The 22,741-nt window shown below is 41.1% G+C and overlaps 1 protein-coding gene across 1 annotated transcript in view; it reads left to right on the top strand.

Moving 5' to 3' along the window:
• POLA1 (DNA polymerase alpha 1, catalytic subunit) overlaps nucleotides 1-22,741 on the top strand; it is a 247,459-nt gene that overhangs the window by 172,297 nt on the left and 52,421 nt on the right. Inside the window, exon 34 of the mRNA XM_075197823.1 lies at nucleotides 16,714-16,830. Within this exon, the coding sequence (XP_075053924.1) occupies nucleotides 16,714-16,830 (117 nt within the window). The remainder of the gene's footprint in view (nucleotides 1-16,713; nucleotides 16,831-22,741) is intronic.

The following is a 22,741-nucleotide window of genomic DNA, read 5'->3' as shown; positions in this document are numbered from 1 at the left end:
ATAGAGCATTTGAAACGCCAAACTCTTCCTGTACAGTTATTCAGCAGATGTTACATTGCTAGTATATTAATACAGTCTCCTCACTCCTCCTGTATACTACTTTATCACAGTGGTACAATGTAGTCGTTACATACCAGGTTTTCTGTAGTTTCACTACCACACACAAACTCTACCCCTCTCTGCTTCTTACAGCTGCCACCGCACTGAAGGCATCCTCACAGAGATCTTGCATCTGCATCTCAAAGGACTGTCCTGATCATGATAGCCATGCTGTCCTAATGCAGCGACCCCCTTTTATTGGTATGGGGCTACTTTACAAAGGGGCTCTTCTGATGAGACATTTTCTCCTAAGCAGCTTCCACAGTAGCCTCCCTCTTTTATATGGGGGCTCTTTTTATATGGGGCCATCCTCTCCTCTTTTCATGGATACTCCTTCCCATTTATAAATGTTGCCATGTTGTTACATACAGTGCACCCCCCCCCCATTATTTTCATAATATAGCGGCTCTTCATCAGGTTGCTCTTTGTGGGTATGGTGACTCTCTCTTGCAGTTGTCTCTTCCCTTTTGCTATTAAATTAGCCTAAGCGACTGTGCCATGGACCAGCTTGGACCAGCTTCCCAGATATGCCAAGGGAGCCCAGGACCTCCATCATCATCATCATCAACATTTATATAGCACCAGCAGATTCCGTAGCGCTTTACATTTGGGAAAAAACAGTAATAAAACAATACAACATTTACAACAAAGCTTACAATCTATGGGACAATGGTTTGATTCACAAGGGTAAGTGCTACATCATATTGAATATTTGTCTAGCTAGAATGCAAAGGTTGCAAAGTATTTAGTGGGCTGTATGTTCAGTTACACAGCTATGTTGGTCAAAGGGTTGTTGTCTTGTGTTAGTTGTGTAGAAGGTGGTAATAGGGTAACCTAGGGAGATTAAGAGGGTAGTAGAGGAATATTATAAGCTTTTCTGAAGAGGTGGGTTTTCAGAGAACACTTGAAGGTTTGAAGACTAGAGGAAAGTCTTGGGGTGCGAGGGAGTGAGTTCCATAAAGTGGGTGCAGCACGAAAAAAGTCCTATAACCAAGAATGGGAGGAAGTGATGAGAGTAGAAGAGAGACATAGATCTTGTGCAGAACGGAGGTGTCGAGTTGGGAGATATTTTTAGACAAGTGAAGAGATGTATGTTGGTGCAATTTTGTTGATGGCCTTGTATGTTAGTAGAAGAATTTTATATTTGATTCATTGAAAAACAAGCAACCAATGTAGAGACTGACAGAGTAACTCAGCAGATTTGCAAGAAAAATCAATCTAGCCGCAGCGTGCAAAATAGATTGTAGGGGCGCAAGTCTTTATTTTGGGAAGACCAGTAAGGAGGGAATTACAATAGTCGATGCGGAAGATGATGAGTGCATGAATTAAAGTTTTTGCAGTGTCTTGTGTGAGATATGAACATATTCTGGAAATGTTTTTTAGATGTATGCAGCATGATGTAAATGTTAAGGTGATGTGGGGAACAAAGGATAGTTGCGAGTCAAGGATTACACCGAGGCAGCGAGCTTGCGCGGTGGGATTTATGGTCATGTCAACAGAAATAGAAATGTCAGGTAGTAAGCTTCTATTGCTGGGTAGGAATATTATTAATTCTGCTTTTGAAAGATTGATTTTGAGTTGGCAAGAGGGAATCCAAGATGCAATGGCAGAAAGACAGTCAGTAACGCGAGACAACACAGATGGTGAGATATCAGGAGAGGATAGATAAATTTGTTCATCCGCATAGAGATGATACTGAAATCCAAAGGAGCTTATTAGTTTTCCTAGAGAAGTGGTGTTGATAGAGAATAGCGGAGGACCTAGGACTGAGCCTTGTGGTACTCCAGCTGATGGAGTGGAGGTTGTTCCAGAGAAATTAACACTGAAAGAGCAATTGGATTGTTAGGATGAGAACCAGGATAGGAGAGTTTCTTGAAGGCATAGGGATTGTAGCGTCTGTATGATGAGAGAGTGGTCAACAATGTCGAATTCAGCAGAGAGATTCAGGAGAATTAGAAGAGAGTAATCACTTTTATTTTTAGGTGTTACCAACCTTGGTCAGCGCAGTCTCTGTGGAGTGTTGAGAGCGAAAGCCTGATTGAAGAGGATCCAATAGGTTGTTTGCAGAAAGGAAACGTGTGAGGCGAGTGTAGACAATTTGCTCGAGAAGTTTGGAGGGGCATGGGAGCTGAGACATTGGGCGGTAATTTGAGAGAGAGTTTTGGTCATTTTTAGAATAGGAGTAATCACTGCGTGCTTGAATAGTGATGGAAAGATACCAGTAGAGAGCGAGAGAATACAGATTTTAGTTAAATGTGGAATGAGCACATGAGACGGGGAACTACCAATTTGTGAGGGGATGGGATCAAGAGGGCAGGAGGTAGAGTAGGAAGATAAGAAGAGAGTAGAAACTTCCTCTTCATTTGTGGGATCAACTGAAGAGAGGGTGTCAGAGGATGGTGGGAAGGAATTGAGCTGATTGCTTGTCAAGGGAGATGATACCATTTCAAGTCTGATCTTATCAATTTTGTCCTTGAAATAGGAAGCAAGATCCTGGGTACTGATGGTAGTCAGAGGGTTTAGGGTGGGAGGATTTAGAAGAGCCTTAAATGTGTTAAAAAGGCATTTGGGGTTAGAAGCCTGAGCATAGATGAGAGATTGGAAGTATGCTTGTTTAGCAGTGTCCAGAGCACTTCGATAGGAGTGCTAGATAGTAGTATATGTGCTGAAATCATTAGGGGTAAAAGATTTACACCAGTGACGTTCAGCTTCACGAGAACGTTTTTGTAGATTGTGTTACTGTAGTGTGCCACGGTTGACAGCGAAGTCTACACGGGGTATGAAGAGTCACTGAAATCACTTGATCAAGGACAGTTGCTAGGGTTTGGTGAAAATGAGTAACTGCCATATCAGGGGAGGAGAATGTAGAAATTAGGGAGAGATGGTGTTGGAGAGAGGTGGAAAACTGTTGAAAGTTAATATTCCTGCGTGTATGAGGAGGCTTGGAAGAGTTTGACAGCAGGGAGGTTAAAGAACTAGAAGTGAGCGAATAACTAATAAGGTGATGAACCGAGAGGGGGGAAGGAGTGTTAAGGAAATGAGAAACTGACCTCCTGTCCCCTTCGGTTTTCCTCCCCTCCGGTTTACTGGGTAAGAGGACTCTCCTGTCCCAGACGTGGCAAACAAGAACCTTTTATAGACTCTGACGTTAGGCGCTTTCGCGCAGCGCAGCTGAGCACGCCTCCTATGCCACCTCTCTGCTCCAGTGTGCTCCTATGATCTTTGCTGTCACAGGCATTGGAGCACTTCAAATGTATTTAATGCCCTAGCAGTGGATGCTTGTGAAGAAAAATGTATTTCAGTATATTGAAATAGTTCATTAAACTTTTTTGTTCTGCTCCACTACCAGTTACCTACATAAGCTCTTGTTGTTGAATGTATATTCCATAACTTACAGTTGCCTATATGAAGAACACTAGTTCTATGAAATGCATTGTGTTTCAAATAGTCATATAATTTCGGCATTTCATCATTTTGAGCATACTGGTAGCTATCTATTTTATGTGCATTGTAAAAGACATTACATTATTTGTAACTATTTTAATATAATGTACACTATAGTTCTCGAGGACATAATGCCGCAATACCAAGCCTAATAATATCTCATCCAACCATTCTCCAAACCACTGTATTTTTTTTATTTATTACCCACACAAAAACTCCCTTTTGTGAGATTCTTTTATGTAAATAGTATAAGATGGTAGCGCTGTCTGTGGAACAGATTTTAAACTTTGAATCAGCAATTTGTTGAACCAAGTGAAGACTTTTAATCAAAATGTTTAGACTTGCCAAATTCAGATTTAGCTTGGCAAGTGACCAGCGTTTCATTTGTCTCTCCCCATAAGATTATTGAACTCCATATGCTAAAGAGCCAGTCCTCGGATAGTCTGTTTACATTTGTCATTAAGGATCTCTGCTTATTTCATGGACAACAAGAGCAATATGAACTTATGCTGAAGCCAACATGTGCCGTTGTCACGTCTGAGGATCTGTGTGTACCTGGGCTGAGTTATGTCTCTGGAGCAGAACTGTGCAAAAAGGTGGCTGGCTTGCTTAGGTTCCTTTGCGTAGAAGAGAAAGAACTGGTACAGATGGTGGTTGCTGTGAGTTCAGGAAACTAGAGCATATGAATGGCACTGGAGACTGGCAAGTAGTGGAGAATAGCAAGACTGTGGTCAGGTTCAGCGAAGGAGAACGGAGTGGAATCTGAATACTGGAACGAAATGCAGACTGCACTGTCTGAGCAGGAATAACTGGGAAGACTGCAGACTGCTGGGAACCAGGTCGGCATCTGAAGAATCATCGTTGCACTGGCGACAGGTCATGGGTCCAGGAAGTCCTTTTGTACTAACTTGTCACCTGATTGAAGGCTGCAGTCAGCTGGGCTGAAGCAGTACACTGACTGGCCTGGAGGGATCAGGTGACTAAATCCAAGATGGCAGCACCCAGGAACTGGTTTTGGATGGAAACATGGAGTGGAGACAGACTGGGCAGAATTCTGCGGAGAGATGCCAACAGAGCCTGCGGACAACAGGGCCTGGTCCGTGACAGCCATATAAGCATATTCTATTTTAAAAAACATATGACCATTTTAGGTGGAATTGTTTTTGTGGTGTCTAAACTGCCAACTAAAAAGATAATTCTTCCTGTTATATAATGTGTTTTGTATGAACCTTCATTCACAGAATAATTTTTAAAATTTATATTGCACAGATTTCTTCTGAGAAGTCAAGTGTATTTCAGGTCCATAAAAAATAACTTTAAGATGGCATGCAGATTTAAATGGTCTGATGGGACCTTCAGCACTTGCATGTTTCATTCAAAGCATATTCCTGTGTAGTAAAGAAATGCAGACAAACAGGTTTTCCACTTTTGTTTCAGAGCTTCATGTTTTTATTTGCATGCAATGGCCTTCATTGGCCAATATACAAACAAAATTTCTTAGAGTTGTGTTTTGTTGGGTTGCCTCCTATATTCACTTTGAGTATATAGGTTCTTATATTAAATCCTATAGAAGACAATAGGGCCTATACATCTAAGGGCGAAAAGACCTATGGGCATTTAAAACGCCCTTTGGCCCTATACATCAAGCAGGTATAATTGACTGGGTTTCGCTGACAGCTTTCTCATGTGAATCATGGAGCAGTCTATTTAACAAGTATTGAAACAGTACATGTACCCATACAATCCGCTACTATTCTTGTTCTATTATCGACATCTCAGGATAACGGTAACAGAAGAAATTCACAGAAAAATGCTTTATTGTTTGAATGAATACATTATTTCTATGTGTAAACATAAATTATTTATTTTTTAATATTTTAACTGTTTTTTTTAACAGCTTTATTTTTTTTTACTTAAAGTCTGCTCTTTCAATTCTGCTACTAGAACAGTCATATATGCCTGTATTTCCTGAAACTGGCCCTCTTTACGCCACTACTGTACTATAACTAACTAAATTTACCAGAATATCTATAAATGGCAGTCAAGCTTTCTGAAATTACATCACACATTAATTGGAAGTATATAAATAATGCAGTAGACAGTTTACAAAACAAAATTCACAATTATTAGTGGCATGGGTGCTTGCAGGTTTAATCAAGCAAGCTGTAACTTTATTGATCCCAACACATAAGGGTAATCTTTTGATCTGCTTCAGATACTTTAGAATTTTAATATAAATTTGTTGCTACTATATACAAATCTCTATTGCGCCCCATTGTTTCATTTCAATTTTATCCATGAATTTTTGGGCTTTCAGGAGCCAACCATAACTTGGCTATACAGACGGTGGCTAGCATAAATATATTTATTAACTGCTCGAAAGTTTTGAGGATATTACCTGTATTTATTTGTCCCACCACATGCCTTAGCCAGAGATATCTCCCTGACACAGAACATTTCTTTAAATTTAGTATTTGCTCAAAAGGGGTACTAGGATTTATACCTTCCCTACCAACCATTTTATTTGCAGCACTCCAAATTTCAACAGCCTGTGCTAACAAGGGAGCCCAGTGTTTAGTACATGTACCGGACAATAAAGTATGTAGAGGAGTATGACCACCTCCTGTCTCTCACCAGATCCCAAAGTAGATTATTGTATTCTGCGTCGGACACCCAAAATTTCGAGTGAGGCATAAAATATAGCCTAAGATTAAGTAATGCAAGACTTCCTGGACCTATTCAGGGTGTTAAGTTTTATTTTTTGCCCCTTTTCTTCCCCATACCAATGAAAAAGAGATATTTATCAATTCCATGGACGTTAGAAGTCGAGCTGATTACCTGTGCTTGTTGAATGACATAAAGAAACTTTTGCTGCATTACCTTTTTAATTAAGTTGATCCTGGCTGACAGAAAAGAGGCAGCTTTTTGTCATGTGTGAATTTTAGATTTAAGAAATAAATTTTAGGTTGAATATTCATCTGTACAGATTTAGATGTAACATTAGAAATCCATATGCCTAGATATTTGTACAGAGGGGTCACTTTTAATAAAAATTGATTGGGGAATTGATCCGGGCAGTGTCTCCCCATCGGGAAGATGCTAAATTTATCCCAATTGTTTTGTAAATGGGAATAGGGTCCAAATTCAGCTAGTCAGTATTTTATATTATCTATTGCCGGGATAAGTGAGAGAGCTACATGCTTTACCCCGTAATGCTGGAATACATGCACTGCACATCAGACCCCTAGAATATATGGTAAGCATTTTACCAAGAAAATGACACTTGTCACACAAGGTTTAAGCACAGTAAACTATGTAAAAATATTTTGTAATAAAAAGTAACTCCATGACATATTTTGCTATCATCCAAGCCTTACTGTGTGGTTTGTTTCTAGTAAACCAGGCTTGCAGCTGGATGGTAGAGGAACTGCATTTATGCCCATAGATACCCACTGCTTTATGTAACATAAAATAAAACACATGCTGTATGTATTTTTAAATGTTTATCCTGGGGGAAATACAATAAGCTTGTTTTGCATGTAATAATTAATTTACACCAACAATGATACTAGTTATTGTCATTTGTGAAGTGCGATTACCAGATAGGAAAAGCAAGCAAACCTAAATAAGGATTGAATAGAAATGTGATAAACAAGAAAGGTCCTCTCTAATGTTAATTAGAACTGTGAGGAAGTGGCTTCAAATTATATTAACTTTCATCGAAATAACTATTATGTACTTGGCCTATTTGCTTAAGATACGGTAGCTATTTGTTTTGACCACAGGTGTTTTAACTATGCTTTTGCCCATATTGAATATGTCCAACATGTATATTTTACTTAGACTCTAAGGGACAGATTGAATTTGAAATGAGGTGACTCAATGTGCCTCCAGAACAGTCCTTGGAGGCACATCACGTCAGTGTTTTTACTTAAATCTCCGTTAATTTTGCGTTGCGCCCCATAGAAATGAAAGGGAGCCGAGATTTCTGTACTGTATTAGCCGGCAAGGTGTGCAGCTGGACATCAAGACAATGTCTGGTTGTACCTCATGGCTAGTTAAATCTGCCCGTCATACTGCTTAACTGTGGTCTACAGAAATAGGCCTGTCATTAAGCGTTTAACACATTAAGAAATCAATTTATGACCCCAGCGCAGTAGCCATCAATATGTAGCACTACAAATCACAATGATACATAAAGAAGCCTTGCAGCAGTTTGCTATGTCGGGGCTGCTCTGCGAGATTTATGATCTATAAGAAAAAGTGGTGTGCGTCTTTTGCCAGGTTGGTTCTTTACCGCTAGTTAAACAGACTCTTAACTCTGCATTTGCTTTTTATTGTAAGCTTTGAGTCTTTAGAGAATCATACAAGGTCATACAAAAGTAAAGTCTTTAAAATTCAATAATTTTAATCCAAGAAAAATTTTCTTTAGCATCTGACATCTGATAAATTCTGACTACTTCATGGCATGGTTTTGTTGTTAGCTGCTTGTACTTTTTTTTTTTTTCTCCAAATGACTGATCTAGAAAATATGCATTACTCTTTTGCTTTACAATATTGTCGCTTGTAGTTATGCATTATGTCTGTTTAACTACATGCAAGTTAAAACGGCAATCCCTCAGTTTTTTTTGTGTTTTAAATGTCAAGTTAACTTTTTAACCATACCTCTTTTTTGTTAGCTATCCCTCTACAAATCATCATCTCCTTTTTAAAAAGAAAAAAATTATCTCTGGGGTTACAAAGTATGGCTGCCAAGTACAGATAGTTTCTCAGCATGTCCTAAGAGGGGGAGGCGGAACCCTGGGCGAATGTTAAAGTGCTCGGAGGAGCATTCCAAAGCACCTCTGCTCACTATATCATGTGCATTATTACGGTTTCCATGGTAGTCATGACACTGCAGAATTACAAATTATAAATAGCAGATTGAAGAAACAAGCAAGGAATAATGGTAAATACCAACATTCTTCTTTTAGCTTTCCACAGGGATTTATGTTTAAAAACAGGTAATTTTTTTCTTGGCATTGCTGCTTTAATTTATGTAAAGTTCAGGACTAAGAATATATAAATTGTACGAAGTGTGTCTTTGCTATTTACTTACTGTATGTCCTATTAGAGTATGTTTAAGATTTTCTGATGTAATAGAAGTTTGGTAGTCACATGCTTATGAATTCTCTCTTGATATTTACATTTTTATGTTTAACAGTAAAATAAGTTCAGTATTCAATTCAAATGGTGCTTACTGTAAAATACAGTTTGTAATATCCCCCTAAGCTGTGAGAAGTGTACACCTTCAAATTGTGCATAATACTAAATGAAATTGTTTGTTACAGTACATTTCTTGAGGTGCACTAGTTGAGTGAAAACAGTGCTATGCGTTGGGATTAGGGATGTGCACCGGCGACTTTTGAGGTCTCGTGTTTTGTGTTTTGGATCCGGATTTTCGTTATTTTTGGGGTTCGGATTTGTCTCGCAAAACACTTGACGAAAGGTCTCGGTTCGGATTTAAGGTTTTGGATTCGGATTTTTTTGGAAAAAAACATAAAAAGTTTAAAAATGAAGTTTTTGGGCTTATTTTCACTCCTAGGCTATTATTAACCTCAATAACATTCAATAACAAGCATTTCCACTAATTTACAGTGTATTCTGAACACCTCACAATATAGTTATTAGTCCAAAACGTTGCAACAAGGTATCTTTCTGGACTGCGTAGAGGAGTGGGTCACCACAATATATATTAAAAACCCTGAACTTTTATGATTCGCACCAATAAATGTACCTGGACTGCGTAGAGGAGTGGGTCACCACAAGATATATTAAAAACCCTGAACTTTTATGATTCGCACCAATAAATGTACCTGGACTGCGTAGAGGAGTGGGTCACCACAATATCTATTAAAAACCCTGAACGTTTATGAATCGCACCAATAAATGTACCTGGACTGCATATAGGAGTGGGTCACCACAAGATATATTAAAAACCCTGAACTTTTATGATTCGCACCAATAAATGTACCTGGACTGCGTAGAGGAGTGGGTCACCACAATATCTATTAAAAACCCTGAACTTTTATGAATCGCACCAATAAATGTACCTGGACTGCGTATAGGAGTGGGTCACCACAAGATATATTAAAAACCCTGAACTTTTATGATTCGCACCAATAAATGTACCTGGACTGCGTAGAGGAGTGGGTCACCACAAGATATATTAAAAACCCTGAACTTTTATGAATCGCACCAATAAATGTACCTGGACTGCGTAGAGGAGTGGGTCACCACAATATATCTTAAAAACCCTGAACTTTTATGAATCGCACCAATAAATGTACCTGGACTGCGTAGAGGAGTGGGTCACCACAATATATTAAAAACCCTGAACTTTTATGAATCGCACCAATAAATGTACCTGGACTGCGTAGAGGAGTGGGTCACCACAATATATATTAAAAACCCTGAACTTTTATGATTCGCACCAATAAATGTACCTGGACTGCGTAGAGGAGTGGGTCACCACAAGATATATTAAAAACCCTGAACTTTTATGATTCGCACCAATAAATGTACCTGGACTGCGTAGAGGAGTGGGTCACCACAATATCTATTAAAAACCCTGAACTTTTATGAATCGCACCAATAAATGTACCTGGACTGCGTATAGGAGTGGGTCACCACAAGATATATTAAAAACCCTGAACTTTTATGATTCGCACCAATAAATGTACCTGGACTGCCTAGAGGAGTGGGCACTGGGCACCACAATAAAATATATAAAAAACCTTCAACAGGTCTGCATTACACTACACATACGGCTGCTCCTCCATCCTCTCCATCATATACATGTTGGAGTTTTAGCGTGTGACAACCTCTTGTTTTTGATAATGTCAGTGCATTTTGAATATTTTTCAATTTGCCCCACACCACTGAATGAACTTTATCTATGATACGCATCTATCTATCTTGACTGCGTAGTGTGGTGGCCCCGGTACACAATTTGGTACCGAGGCCACAATATAATTAAAAAACCCTCCACGTGTCAGAATTCCACCAAAAAAGGGTATGGACTGCGTAGTGTGGTGGCCCCGGTACACAATTTGGTACCGAGGCCACAATATAATTAAAAAATTGGGCATCAACTGTCACCGTTGTTTAATATCTGATACACCTCTATCTGGACTGCATAGTGGAGTGGCCCCGGTACCCAATTTGGTACCGGGGCCACAATACCTCCTCCAAACATGGTACAGACAATTCGTCATTGAGATCCCATCAAGTATGTTAAAGACAGACAGGGTCGAAGTGTTATTCGTTGACTTTGTAAACCCAAAAAACTGTCCCTGTTGCACATAGTCGTGCAATGAAGACTGACTTTTTCATTTAAAGGCACGATCTTTCAAGTGTAGTGTTTGTAAGTCTAAGTCATATTAAACTTTTGGTAAAATTGGTTTATTTTGTTCCTCTTTATGGTAATTAGTCATAGAATTAAAGTATGAAATAGAGTGGTATAGAGTTGTAGTGTGGTATAGATAGAGTGGTCCACACAATATAATAATAAAACCCTCAACTGGTCTGAATTCCACCAAACAAGTATCTGGACTGCGTAGTGTGGTGGCCCCGGTACACAATTTGGTACCGAGGCCACAATATAATTAAAAAATTGGGCATCAACTGTCACCGTTGTTTAATATCTGATACACCTAAATATGGACTGCACAGTGGAGTGGCTCCGGTAGTAAATTTGGTGCCGGGGCCACAATACCTCCTCCAACTTCCAAGTGTAGTGTTTATAAAGACAGACAGCGTCGAAGTGTTATCAGTTGGCTTTCTTAACCCTAAAATTGTCCCTGTTGCAAATATTCGTGCAATGGACAGTTACTTTTTTATTGAAAGACTCAAGCTTTCAAGTGTAGTGTTTATAAAATATAAACAACAATACAGTAGTTTTAGAGCACGTCAAAAACTCTTGTTTTAAATTATGACACGGCATTTTACTTTTGGTTTAATTTCTTGAATTTTTTAAAATTTGGTTTTACTTTTTGAACATGGCAAACGACTGTTGATTGGTCATATAATGCCAAAAAAAAAGTTCCAAGATGGAATTGTCCTTGGGCCCTCACACCCACCCTTATGTTGTTGAAATAGGACATGCACACTTTAACAAACCAATCATTTCAGCGACAGGGCCTACCAAACAACTTTGGCTGAAATGATTGGTTTGTTTGGGCCCCCACACCAAAAAAGCTATTCATCTCTCCCTGTACAGACTAAACAGGCTCTACTGAGGCAAGATGTCGTCCTCATCCTCAACCTCTGATTCCTCTCCCCCTACAGTGTGTACTTCCTCCTCATCACACATTATCAATTCGTCCCCGCTGGACTCCACAACCACAGGTCCCTCTGTAGTATCTGGAGGGCAGTGCTGTACTTCATTGAGGAATTGATTATTCATTTTTATAAACATCATTTTTTCAACGTTGTGAGGAAGCAACCTCCTTCGCCGCTCACTGACCAGGTTCCCCGCTGCACTAAAAACTCTTTCCGAGTACACACTGGAGGGGGGACAACTCAGGTAAAATAGAGCCAGTTTGTACAGGGGCTTCCAAACTGCCTTTTTTTCCTGCCAGTAACAATATGGACTGTCTGACATGTCTACTTGGATGGTGTCAGCAAAGTAATCATCCACAATTTTTTCTATTGTGACAGCATCCAATGCAGCGAGAGTAGACATGTCTGCAATGGTTGGCAGGTCCTTCAGTCCGGACCAGATGTTATCAGCATCCCCGCCAGTGCCTCTTTTGGGAAAACTGAGCTTTTTCCTCGCAGCCATAGATGTGGAAGAAAATGAGGGTGGAGCTGTTGGCATGTCACGGTCCTCTTCAGAGGACAATCTCCTGACCAGCAGGTCTTTGCACCGCTGTAGACTTGTGTCCGCCGGAAACAGAGACACAACATACGCTTTAAACCGAGGATCGAGCACGGTGGCCAGAATGTATTCCTCTGACTTTAAAAGAGTGACCACCCTCGGATCCTGGCAAAGCGTACGAAGGGCTACATCCACAAGAGCTACATGCTTGGTGTAATCGCAATGGCTTACCAGCTCCTCCCTCACTTTCTCCAGCTGCTTCTGCAACAGCCTGATCAGGGGAATGACCTGACTCAAGCTGGCAGTGTCGGAACTGACTTCTCGTGTGGCAAGTTCAAATGGCTGCAGAACCTTGCACAACACGGAAATCAGTCTCCACTGCGCTTGACTGAGGCGCATCCCCACTCCTTTGCCTACGTCGTAGGTGGCTGTGTAGGCCTGAATGGCCTTTTGCTGCTCCTCCATCCTCTGCAGCATATAGAGGGTGGAGTTCCAGCGCGTCACAACCTCTTGTTTGAGGTGATGGCAGGGCAGGTTCATGCTTTTTTGATGTGCCTCTAGTCTGCGGTAGGCACTGGCTGAATGCCGAAAGTGTCCAGCAATTTTGCGCGCCACCGCAAGCATCTCCTGCACACCCCTGTCACTCTTGAGGTAATGCTGCACCACCAAATTAATGGTGTGGGCAAAACATGGGACGTGCTGGAAATTGCCCATATTTAATGCCCGCACAATGTTACTGGCATTGTCTGACACCACAAATCCCCATGAGAGTCTAAGTGGGGTAAGCCACTGGGAGATAATTTCCCTCATTTTCTCTAATATGTTGTCAGCGTTGTGCCTCTTATTAAAGCCTGTAATACACAATGTTGCCTGCCTTTGCATGAGCAGCCATTTTGTAGATGCTGCTACTGATGCAGCTGTTGCTGTTGCTGCGGAAGGGGATGCATCTACCCAGTGGGCTGTCACAGTCATATAGTCCTTCGTTTGCCCAGAACCACTTGTCCACATGTCCGTGGTTAAGTGGACAGTGGGTACAACCGCATTTTTAAGAGCACTGAGGACACTTGATCGTACTTCTCTGTACATTTTTGGTATCGCCTGCCTAGTGAAGTGGAATCTCGAGGGGATTTGGTACCGGGGACACAATACCTCCATCAACCCTCTAAATCCCACTCCACTGATGGCGGACACCGGGCGCACGTCTAACACCAACATTGCAGTTACAGCCGCAGTTATACGCTTTGCAATAGGGTGACTACTATCGTATTTTGTGGTCATGGCAAACGACTGTTGGACGGTCAATTGTTTTGTGAAAGACTTAGCGGTCTTACGACTTCCCCTCTGGGAAGATGACCGACTAACAGCAGCAACAGCAGCAGTGGCAGTAGTAGGCGTACCGCTGCAGGATTCCTCGGATGAATCCCGTATTGAGGAGGACTCAGTCTGGCTGCTGACTTGGGCTGCAGGACTGAATCTGATGGAGATTGTGGAGGAAGTTGACGAGGAGGGTGTTGCTGGTGTGTATCCAACTGGACCACGGGATTTAGGTGTCCCTGTACCGATGAGGGTCCTAGCCCCAGTTCCTGAACTAACCACTGAACTATGAAGGTTATTCAGGTGACGTATAAGGGAGGATGTTCCTAGGTGGGCAAGATCCTTACCCCTGCTTATTTGAGCTTTACATAAGCTACATATGGCCATACATTGGTTGTCTGGATTTGGATAAAAATAACTCCAGACCGAAGAGGTGCATTTTTTGGTCTTCTGACCAGGCATGACGATGGGCTTTTTCATCCCATGGACATCAGCTGTTTCCCCCCCTGGTGCCTCATTTACAATAACCACATCACCATCCTCATCATCAAGTTCCTCCACAGCGCCAGCTACATCATCAATAGCCTCCTCCCGAGCCACCTCTTCCCGTACAGTGATGGGAAGGTCAGGCTTGACAACCACCAACACCCTTGGACTCGCCTTGGGGATTTGTGATAATTTCTCTTTAGAAGGCAGAGTTGTTTGCTGTTTTGTTGCTGACAGCATAACTCTCTTCAATTTTTTGTAGGGGGGGGGAGGAGGAGGAGGGCTAAGATCCGTGGGTGAAGCTGAACCACTAGTCATGAACACGGGCCAGGGCCTAAGCCGTTCCTTGCCACTCCGTGTCGTAAATGGCATATTGGCAACTTTACGTTTCTCCTCAGATGATTTTAAGTTTCTCTTTTTGCTACTTTTTCTTAACTTGGGCTTTTTGGATTTTACATGCCCGGTACTACGAGATTGGGCATCGGGCTTGGAAGACGACGTTGATGGCATTTCATCGTCTATGTCATGACTAGTGGCAGCAGCTTCAGCATTAGGAGGAAGTGGGTCTTGATCTTTCCCTACTTTATCCTCCAAATTTTTGGTCTCCATTATATGTAGCACAAGATACTGCAGAATGTGTGAACTTGGTAATATTGCAGTACCAATGGACTTATACTGCTGGATTGGTTTTGCAAATTTGGTTATAATTATATATATTTTTTTTTAATTTTTAATTTTTTATTTTTTTTTACTTTTTTTTTTATTTTTTAAAAACTTGGGAATAATGGGGAAATAACTATGCCCTTAGAAGCACAGAGCACAGGACACAGCACCACTGGACTGAACAGGACACGGCACAGGACCCAGCAGCACTACGGAACTCAGCAGGACAGAGCACAGGACACAGCACCACTGGACTGATACTGCAGAATGTGTAAACTTTGTAATATTGCAGTACCACTGGACTTTTACTGCTGAATGTGTGAACTTGGTAATATTGCAGTACCAATGGGCTTATACTGCAGGATTGGTTGTGCAAATTTTGTGGTAATTAAAAAAAATTAAAGTAGTTTTTGGTATTTTTTAAAAAAACGTTTTTTTATTTTTTTAAACACAGGGGAATATTGGGGAAATAACTATGCCCTTAGAAGCACAGAGCACAGGACACAGCACCACTGGACTGAACAGGACACAGCACAGGACCCAGCAGCACCACTGACCTCAGAAGGACAGAGCACAGCACACAGCACCACTGGACTGATACTGCAGAACACAGCACAGCACAGCACAGAACTAAACAGCACAGAGGACCACCTAACACACCCTCCCTCTACCCTGATCAATGCCCGAGTGAAGATGGCGGCGACTAGCGGGGAATTTATAGGATCCGAGTATCGCGAGATCCGACAACGGGATTATGAGTCAGAGCCTCAGTTTCACATTTGAATTTGGCGCCAATACCCGGATCCGACTCGGATCCGCAACGTTCGGGTGGGCTCGGATTTCATAAATCCGAGTGCGCTCATCCCTAGTTGGGATCTGAATAAATTACAATATGGGTATTCCATTAGAAATGGACATGCTTCACAAGTGATGAATATAGTTTATATCTCTATTTCAGTCTCAATACAACGTGTACATTTTGTAGCAATCCCATATCTATGGTCTTGGCTTGAAACGCTTTATTTTCCCTTTAAGTTGGATATCTGAAATTACAAGAAATGTTCGTAAAATTCATAGTCAGGTGACTTCACAAAGGTAGATACCAATGAATTTTTAAGCTGCTGTGATAAATCCAGCGTCATACATCCCACCAAATGAGCTGCAATCAAAATTGACAATGCTGCTTAGGGCAACTAAAGACAAAACTCAAATTCTTATTACAAGCTTCAACATATACCATAAGTATGTGTCACCTGTTTGTAAAAATGAGCTGCCTGCATTGTACCCAATGATGTAGATGATAACAAATAGTATAGGTCAGTGCAAGCCATAGTCACCAAATACAGTCATACAAGTCACTGAAAGCAAAGCAACTTGTATATCTTTACTATCTACTGTCATATTGTAGCTGATACCTTACTGTCTTATTACAATATAATTTACAGTGCTTATCACATTCAAAATGTACGGCATGGCTTATAACAAGATGGATATAGGCAGTGAACTTAATTTCATATAAATTGTGCATAACATGCCTATAAGCTCGATGTTGTAGAAAGTTCACAAATACTTAATGTGAGGTTTTGAAACATGGGCATATCCATCCTGAGAACAATTGCAACACACTTTCAAAAATTATATTTTATTTTAACAAATCTTAGTTATATGAATATACAGCATTGTAAACAAGAGTACTTTGTTTCTTATAACTGTGAGAAGGGGGCTTGTTCTTTGTTTTGTGGTCTCATTCTTTTGCCTTGTCAATCTCCCCTTATTTCGATTAGCATTTACTTTATGATAAAGTAAACAAAGTAAAATTTACTTATTCTTCAAATTTGTTTTTTCAGGGTTGGCTAGTATGTGAAGAACAGACCTGCCAAAACAAGACACGTCGCCTTCCTCTAAATTTCTCCCGCAATGGACCAATTTGCCAGGCCTGTATGAAAGCCACTCTTAGAGCAGAAGTAAGTGCAAATTATGATGTTTCACACTGTCCCTCATGTAGTTATGATATGTAGTCAAAGCTTTCCAAGTTTCACTTTCCACAGTAGAGGGTTTTTAACAGTATTATAATTAGTGGTTGTTTATAAGGCACCACATAAATTCACAGCACCATGGAACATGGAAGTAGACCATATTACAAAGACGTAGAGTACCAACAGGCAAAGTCCTGCACATTCAAAAGGTATAATATTTACATAAGACATAATAGGCAAGGTATATAACAAAAATTTATCATACAGAACTTGCAAGAGGCAAGATACTAGGATGCACAGTTGGGATCAGACAAGAAAGGAGAGAGAGCCCTGTGTATGAGAGCTTAGAAGAGTGGAGGCTAGGGGTGACCTGCAGTGAGAATGTGGGCAGAGAGAGGCTGGGCCACTGATTGTTGAATTTGGTTTGGAGACTGATTTGTTTTGAGGAACAGCTATTTTGTTAATGGCCATTTAAAACATTGGAGACTGTTGGAGAGTCTGATTTGTTCATGGGAATGTGTTCCATAGAGGGGGTGCAGTCTTGGAGGTGGAAGTATAAAGTGATTATCAGTGGGGAGTTGAGGCACTGTTCATTGGCAAAGTGGAGGGAGATGGGCTTAAACAATACGTGGGTTGTGGGGTTGAAAGTAAAGATGAGGAGTCTAAACTGGATTCTGTGGAGAAGTGTTGGAAGCAGTGTGCTGGAAAGACAGGTGGAGGCTGCAGTAGTTGAGGGGGGAGAGAATGAGAAAGTAGATAAGTGTTTTGAGGAAGAACAGTTGAAGGTTTTAATCCTCACAATGTTTTTAAGAAGGATGGGACAGACTTGAGAGAGGCACTAGATGTGAGGAGAGAATGAAGTCAAGGTTAGAAGACATGGGGAGAGCATAGTAGCGTTCACAGAGAGATGTGGGATTGTTTGGAGACTAGATGAAGGGATTGTGTTGGAACATTTATGAGGAAATAGAGAGACCTCTAGACCTGCAAAAAATGAGAGAGCGGTAAAGTTGGGTATCATCAGCATAGAATAGGTAGAGTGGAGGGCTGAGGATGGAGCTTTGTGTTACTCCAACTGGCAGTAGGAGAGGATGAAGAGGAGCTATAGGTAGACATAGAAGGAGTGATTGGAGGTAGGTAGTTAACCTGGATGAGCTGTAAATGTGCAATATGGACAACAGTACAGGTAGTAACCTCAAAACAGTAGATTGTATTAAGAGTAGTGTTCGTTTTTTTGTTTTTATTTCTTAACATAGTGAAGCTGGAAATGCAGGGTTTTTTTGAACAGAGCCCAAAGTGTTTTGACAGATTTTCCCTGAACTAAAATGTTATGTGTATCTTTTTTCAAAATTGAGAAGCTCTCAGGCAGTGTAAATATATTGCTGCCATTGTTGCAGTACCATTGGTACGCTGTATGAATTGTCGGCATAAATAGCAAATAAATGTGCAGTTACTGGACTGCTATACATAGGCTGCCGAAAAATGTTGGTAAGCCGCTGTGCCCATATTAAGTTTACATAGTGCTGGGCACAATGCTTCAAATCCTCAATTGCCCCTGAAATGGGACTTGGCATTCTATTAAGTTACATAGACTGGTGGTCTTGAAACCATATCAATCTGTAAAATCCTTGCAGAGTGTATATTCAGGAAGGTACTGCCCAGCCCTCTCACCTTCATCCAACAACCAACTCTGGAGCTTCTTCTGCCCTACTTTGAGTGAATAAGTCCACTCCCTCATTCTTTCCACTCCCCTGTCTACCTGCCACCTTGATTCCATCCCTTCTGGCCCCCTTTGCGCCTTTTCCTCCACTGTACTTACCTTGCACACCTCTTCAATCTGTCACCCTACACTGGAATTGTCCCTTCTTTTAAACATGCCCTTATCAACCCCATTCTCAAGAAACCTAATCTTGACCCCATCACTCTCGCCAACTACCCCATTTCACTTCTCTCCTATGCTTCCAAGCTACTTGAGCGAGTTGTCTGCAACTGCCTCACCAGGCACCATTTGGACATCTCCCTCCTTGACTCTCTCCAATCTGTCTTCTGCCTCCTCCACTCCACTGAAACCGCCCTGGCCAAAGTTACGAACGACCTCCTCTCAGCTAAATCCATCTGTCACTTCTTCCTGCTCATTCTCCTGGACCTCTCTACCGCCTTCAACACCGTGGACCACCTATTCATTCCTGTTTTAGACCCTTCTTTCCCTCTGGCTCTGTTCTCGCATTGTTCACCTCATATCTTGCCAACCGCTCTGTCTCGGTTTTCATTCCTGACTCATCCGCACCCACCCTCCGCCCTCCCCCATTGGAGTCCTTTGGGCTCTGTTCTTGTCCCTCTGGGTGATCTATTCTCTTCCTTTGATATCCAGTATCACCTTTACACTAATGATATTCAATTATACATCTCTCTTCCTGACCTTCCGAAACCACCCCTCCCCTGTCTCTCGTGTATCTTTCCACCATCTCTTGGCTCTCCACAAGTTTTCTTACAACATTGCCAAAACTGAACTCATTCTTTTCCTTCCATCTAAATCTTCATCCCACCATGATCTTTCCATCCCTGTTAACAATACCATCATCTCTTCTGTTCCCCAACTCCGCTGCCTGGGTTTTGCACTCAACTCCTCCCTCTCTTTTGCCCCCCACATTCAATCTCTTGCCCAATCTTGTCACTTCAAACCACTTCACTTCACCCGCATCCGGCCCTTCCTTTCTTAGGATGCCCTCAAAACCATTATCCACGCACTCATTTCCCGTCTTGATTACTGTAACCTTCTCCTCACTGGCCTCTCCTGCTCCCACCTCGTCACCCTTCTGTCTATTCTCAACGCGGTTGCGAGACTTATCTTCCTTCCATGTCGCTATTCCTCTGCCTCTTTTCTCTGCCTTGCCTTACACTGGTTCCATTTGCTCTACAGAATCCTTTTTAAAACATTTTACCATCATGTACAAGACCCTCTCCCACTCCACTGCCCCTTATATCGCCAACCTCCTCTTCATTCGCACTCCTGCTCGTTCCCTGCGATCTACCAAATTACAGAATTCACTTTTACTCCCAGGCTGCCCCCTCCTTTGGAATGACCTCCCTTGCTCTATCAGACTGTCCCCTAATCTGTGCACCTTCAAATGGGTGCTTAAAACTCATCTGTTCCTCAAAGCCTAGCAGCCATGCACCTAACCTTCTCCACACTTGTTCTCCTCACCTCCCTTTTCCCTGTATGCGCTCCACTTGCGCCTGTTCCCTCCACTGGCTCCCTCTTGTGCCTGCGGTCTGTATACCCTCTGGTATGTAAGCTCTTATGAGCAGTGCCCTCTTCCCTTCTGTCTCTTGACCATTTCTCTTCCTCCATTGTCACTGTACTTACTATGCTTGGAGCCACTGGAGTCTTAGTTTTACTGATTTACTGTTCTGTTTTAACTTGTATGGTTAACTGTTTACATAATGTACGGTACTGCAGAAATCTTGTGGCGCCTTATATATATAAAGGATGATAATAATAACGCTGTTTTAGAATACTGGCAAATTTGCACATCTGAAAGGAGGATGATTGAAGGGAGACTGGATTTTAAATCATGTGCTTTTATTTTATTTTTTTTAAATGAATGTGCCATCACAATTTTATTATAGCTTACTTAAAATGGATGTCATGTCTGCTTGAAATTGTCTTTTGGATTTTATACTTTATTTTTTAAAATTTTGTTTAGTTTTAATACGTGTGTAATGCTTGATAACTTTTTATTTATTAACTTTTTTTTTTTACTGGCACTTGAAGTTGGTATAGGCTTCGGCTTTTCCATTAACATTAATTTATACAGCAATGTATTTGGCACACTAAACTTAAATACAAATATCATATTCTCTGTTACAGCAGGAGTTAATCCCTATCCAGCTCTAGTTTTTGTATAATGTTTAACCTCTAGGAAATTCCTTAGTAAACAAGTGTATATGTCAACTGTTGAAATGTAGCCGAGCTCATACGAGGCAAGGCTTTCTCTTCGGGTCCTTGAGTCTGTATTATATGGTGTTATGATTTCTTTGTGATGGCGTCTGTTTGAGTGTTATAGGCCTCAGCTTTACTTGGCCTCAGCTAAGCTTATTATGCATTTCAAAAAAAAATTCCGAAGCTGGTTGTAAGCCCAGTGGCTTACCACTTGTGAATGATTACACATTTTTCTTGTTTTTGGTACCCCTCTGACCTCACCCTCCCACCACTTTTATTTCATATTGCAAAAAACATCCACTGCACATCCATGTTTAAATGAGCAGGGTAACCCCTACACATTTTGGTAAAAGCAAGAGAATCCTCTTAACTCATTCACTGACAGATCTCCCAAATGATATGTTAAGAAAGGTAGTCTTTGTGTATAGATCACTTGCTGTAGCCTTTTATTTTTCCTTTCTTTTTTTTCTTAATGAACTAGAATTACACTCTTGTATGCAAATACTACATAAATGAATCTGCAGTGGTAATCACCACTGCTTTCACACTTGACAAGTAGGAACCATGCATCATCAAACAAAGATCTTCGATATCTTCAGTATGGGAGATATTAAGCCCTTATACAAATGGCAAACCCGTAATGCTGGGTGAGGCGTTAGGTGTAATTACAAACACCAGCTAATTACCAGCATCATTGTGCATTTTTCATGAAGGCAATGATCAGAATCTTTCTATTAATACTTCCCAAAAAACTAATGACAATTCCACCAGATATGACAGGTAAACTTTGTTTCTCAGTATTTTGAAAAGCCTTGTAGAGCTGGTCATAGCAGCACCATTGAAGCCTTGGGGGAGACAACCTGATCAGATTATCACTGCACTGTAGATAAGCAAATCTGAATTTTACCATATTTTCAGGTAAAGATACGTGGTTCCCAAATCACTCAGATACTGTATTAAAGGAAAAATAGAAGGATGATTTATTCTGCAAAACAGGATTAAATACAGCACGGCCCCCTTAACGATAGCAGGTCCAACAAGTGAGGAAATCCGTTCAAATAAATCCAGTGAGATAGGTTCCACAGCACATCTCTGGAAGAGCATCACCTCTTGGCCAGAGTCAGTCACATCCGTGTCCAGCTCCCAGGGTAGCCTCTTTTATCACCTCATAATTCCACCAGGGGAGTTGCAGAAGGACTTGATTGGCGGTCTTCTCAAACTATCCAGCCCCCTCCCCTACCTCCCCAGGTGTCCTCCCTCAGGTGACCCCTGCTGGTTTCGGCTCCTGGCTGTCTATAGAGCTCACTAGTGGACAATAGGGACCAAACAGAAATAGCAATTCACTCAACTCCTGAGTGTTTCCTGTGGAGGTGAAGTACTTTTCCAAGGAGATGTTATAGTTTCATCACTGATACTTCCTGATAACTACATGGCTAAAAAGTGCAGTCCGGGTATGGATTAGATTAAGGCGTTCCATACACCATGCCCGTTTCTTTACAAGGAATATTACCCAAAATAAAATATTATATTTTTGGTGGAGTTCTATTTTATTTGTATTGTAGAAAAAGAATGAAAGAGTAGGAATGCCAATTTTTCATTTTCTTTATATTATAAATATCTGTACTTGAAAATGTTAACCCTGAGCTTGTAACTATCAAACTACATCTTACTGAATTTGCTTGCATGATACAGTGGTCTACACCAGTGCTGCCTCCTGGTGACATCTCCCTTAGGCAGTGGATAGAGAAAAGAGTGAAAGTTCCATTCATGAATTCTTTCTACCTTTGGTGTTCATATAGGATTTTTGTTAATGTTAATAGTAAATTGTGCATACATAACTGGCAGCAGCCTGCACATTAATCCATTCAAAATGCTTACTTTCTGACAATAACTAACTCTGCCCAAAAGATTGCTTTTGCTTGTCAAATGCATTGTCATTTCTTTGAGCTTGTCAATGAT

This window comes from Mixophyes fleayi, chromosome 2 (assembly GCF_038048845.1).
Source record: "Mixophyes fleayi isolate aMixFle1 chromosome 2, aMixFle1.hap1, whole genome shotgun sequence".
Classification (NCBI taxonomy): Eukaryota; Metazoa; Chordata; class Amphibia; order Anura; family Limnodynastidae; genus Mixophyes; species Mixophyes fleayi.
The sequence above is the reverse complement of the archived record's forward strand: the minus strand, read 5'-3'. Positions and strand labels throughout refer to the sequence as shown.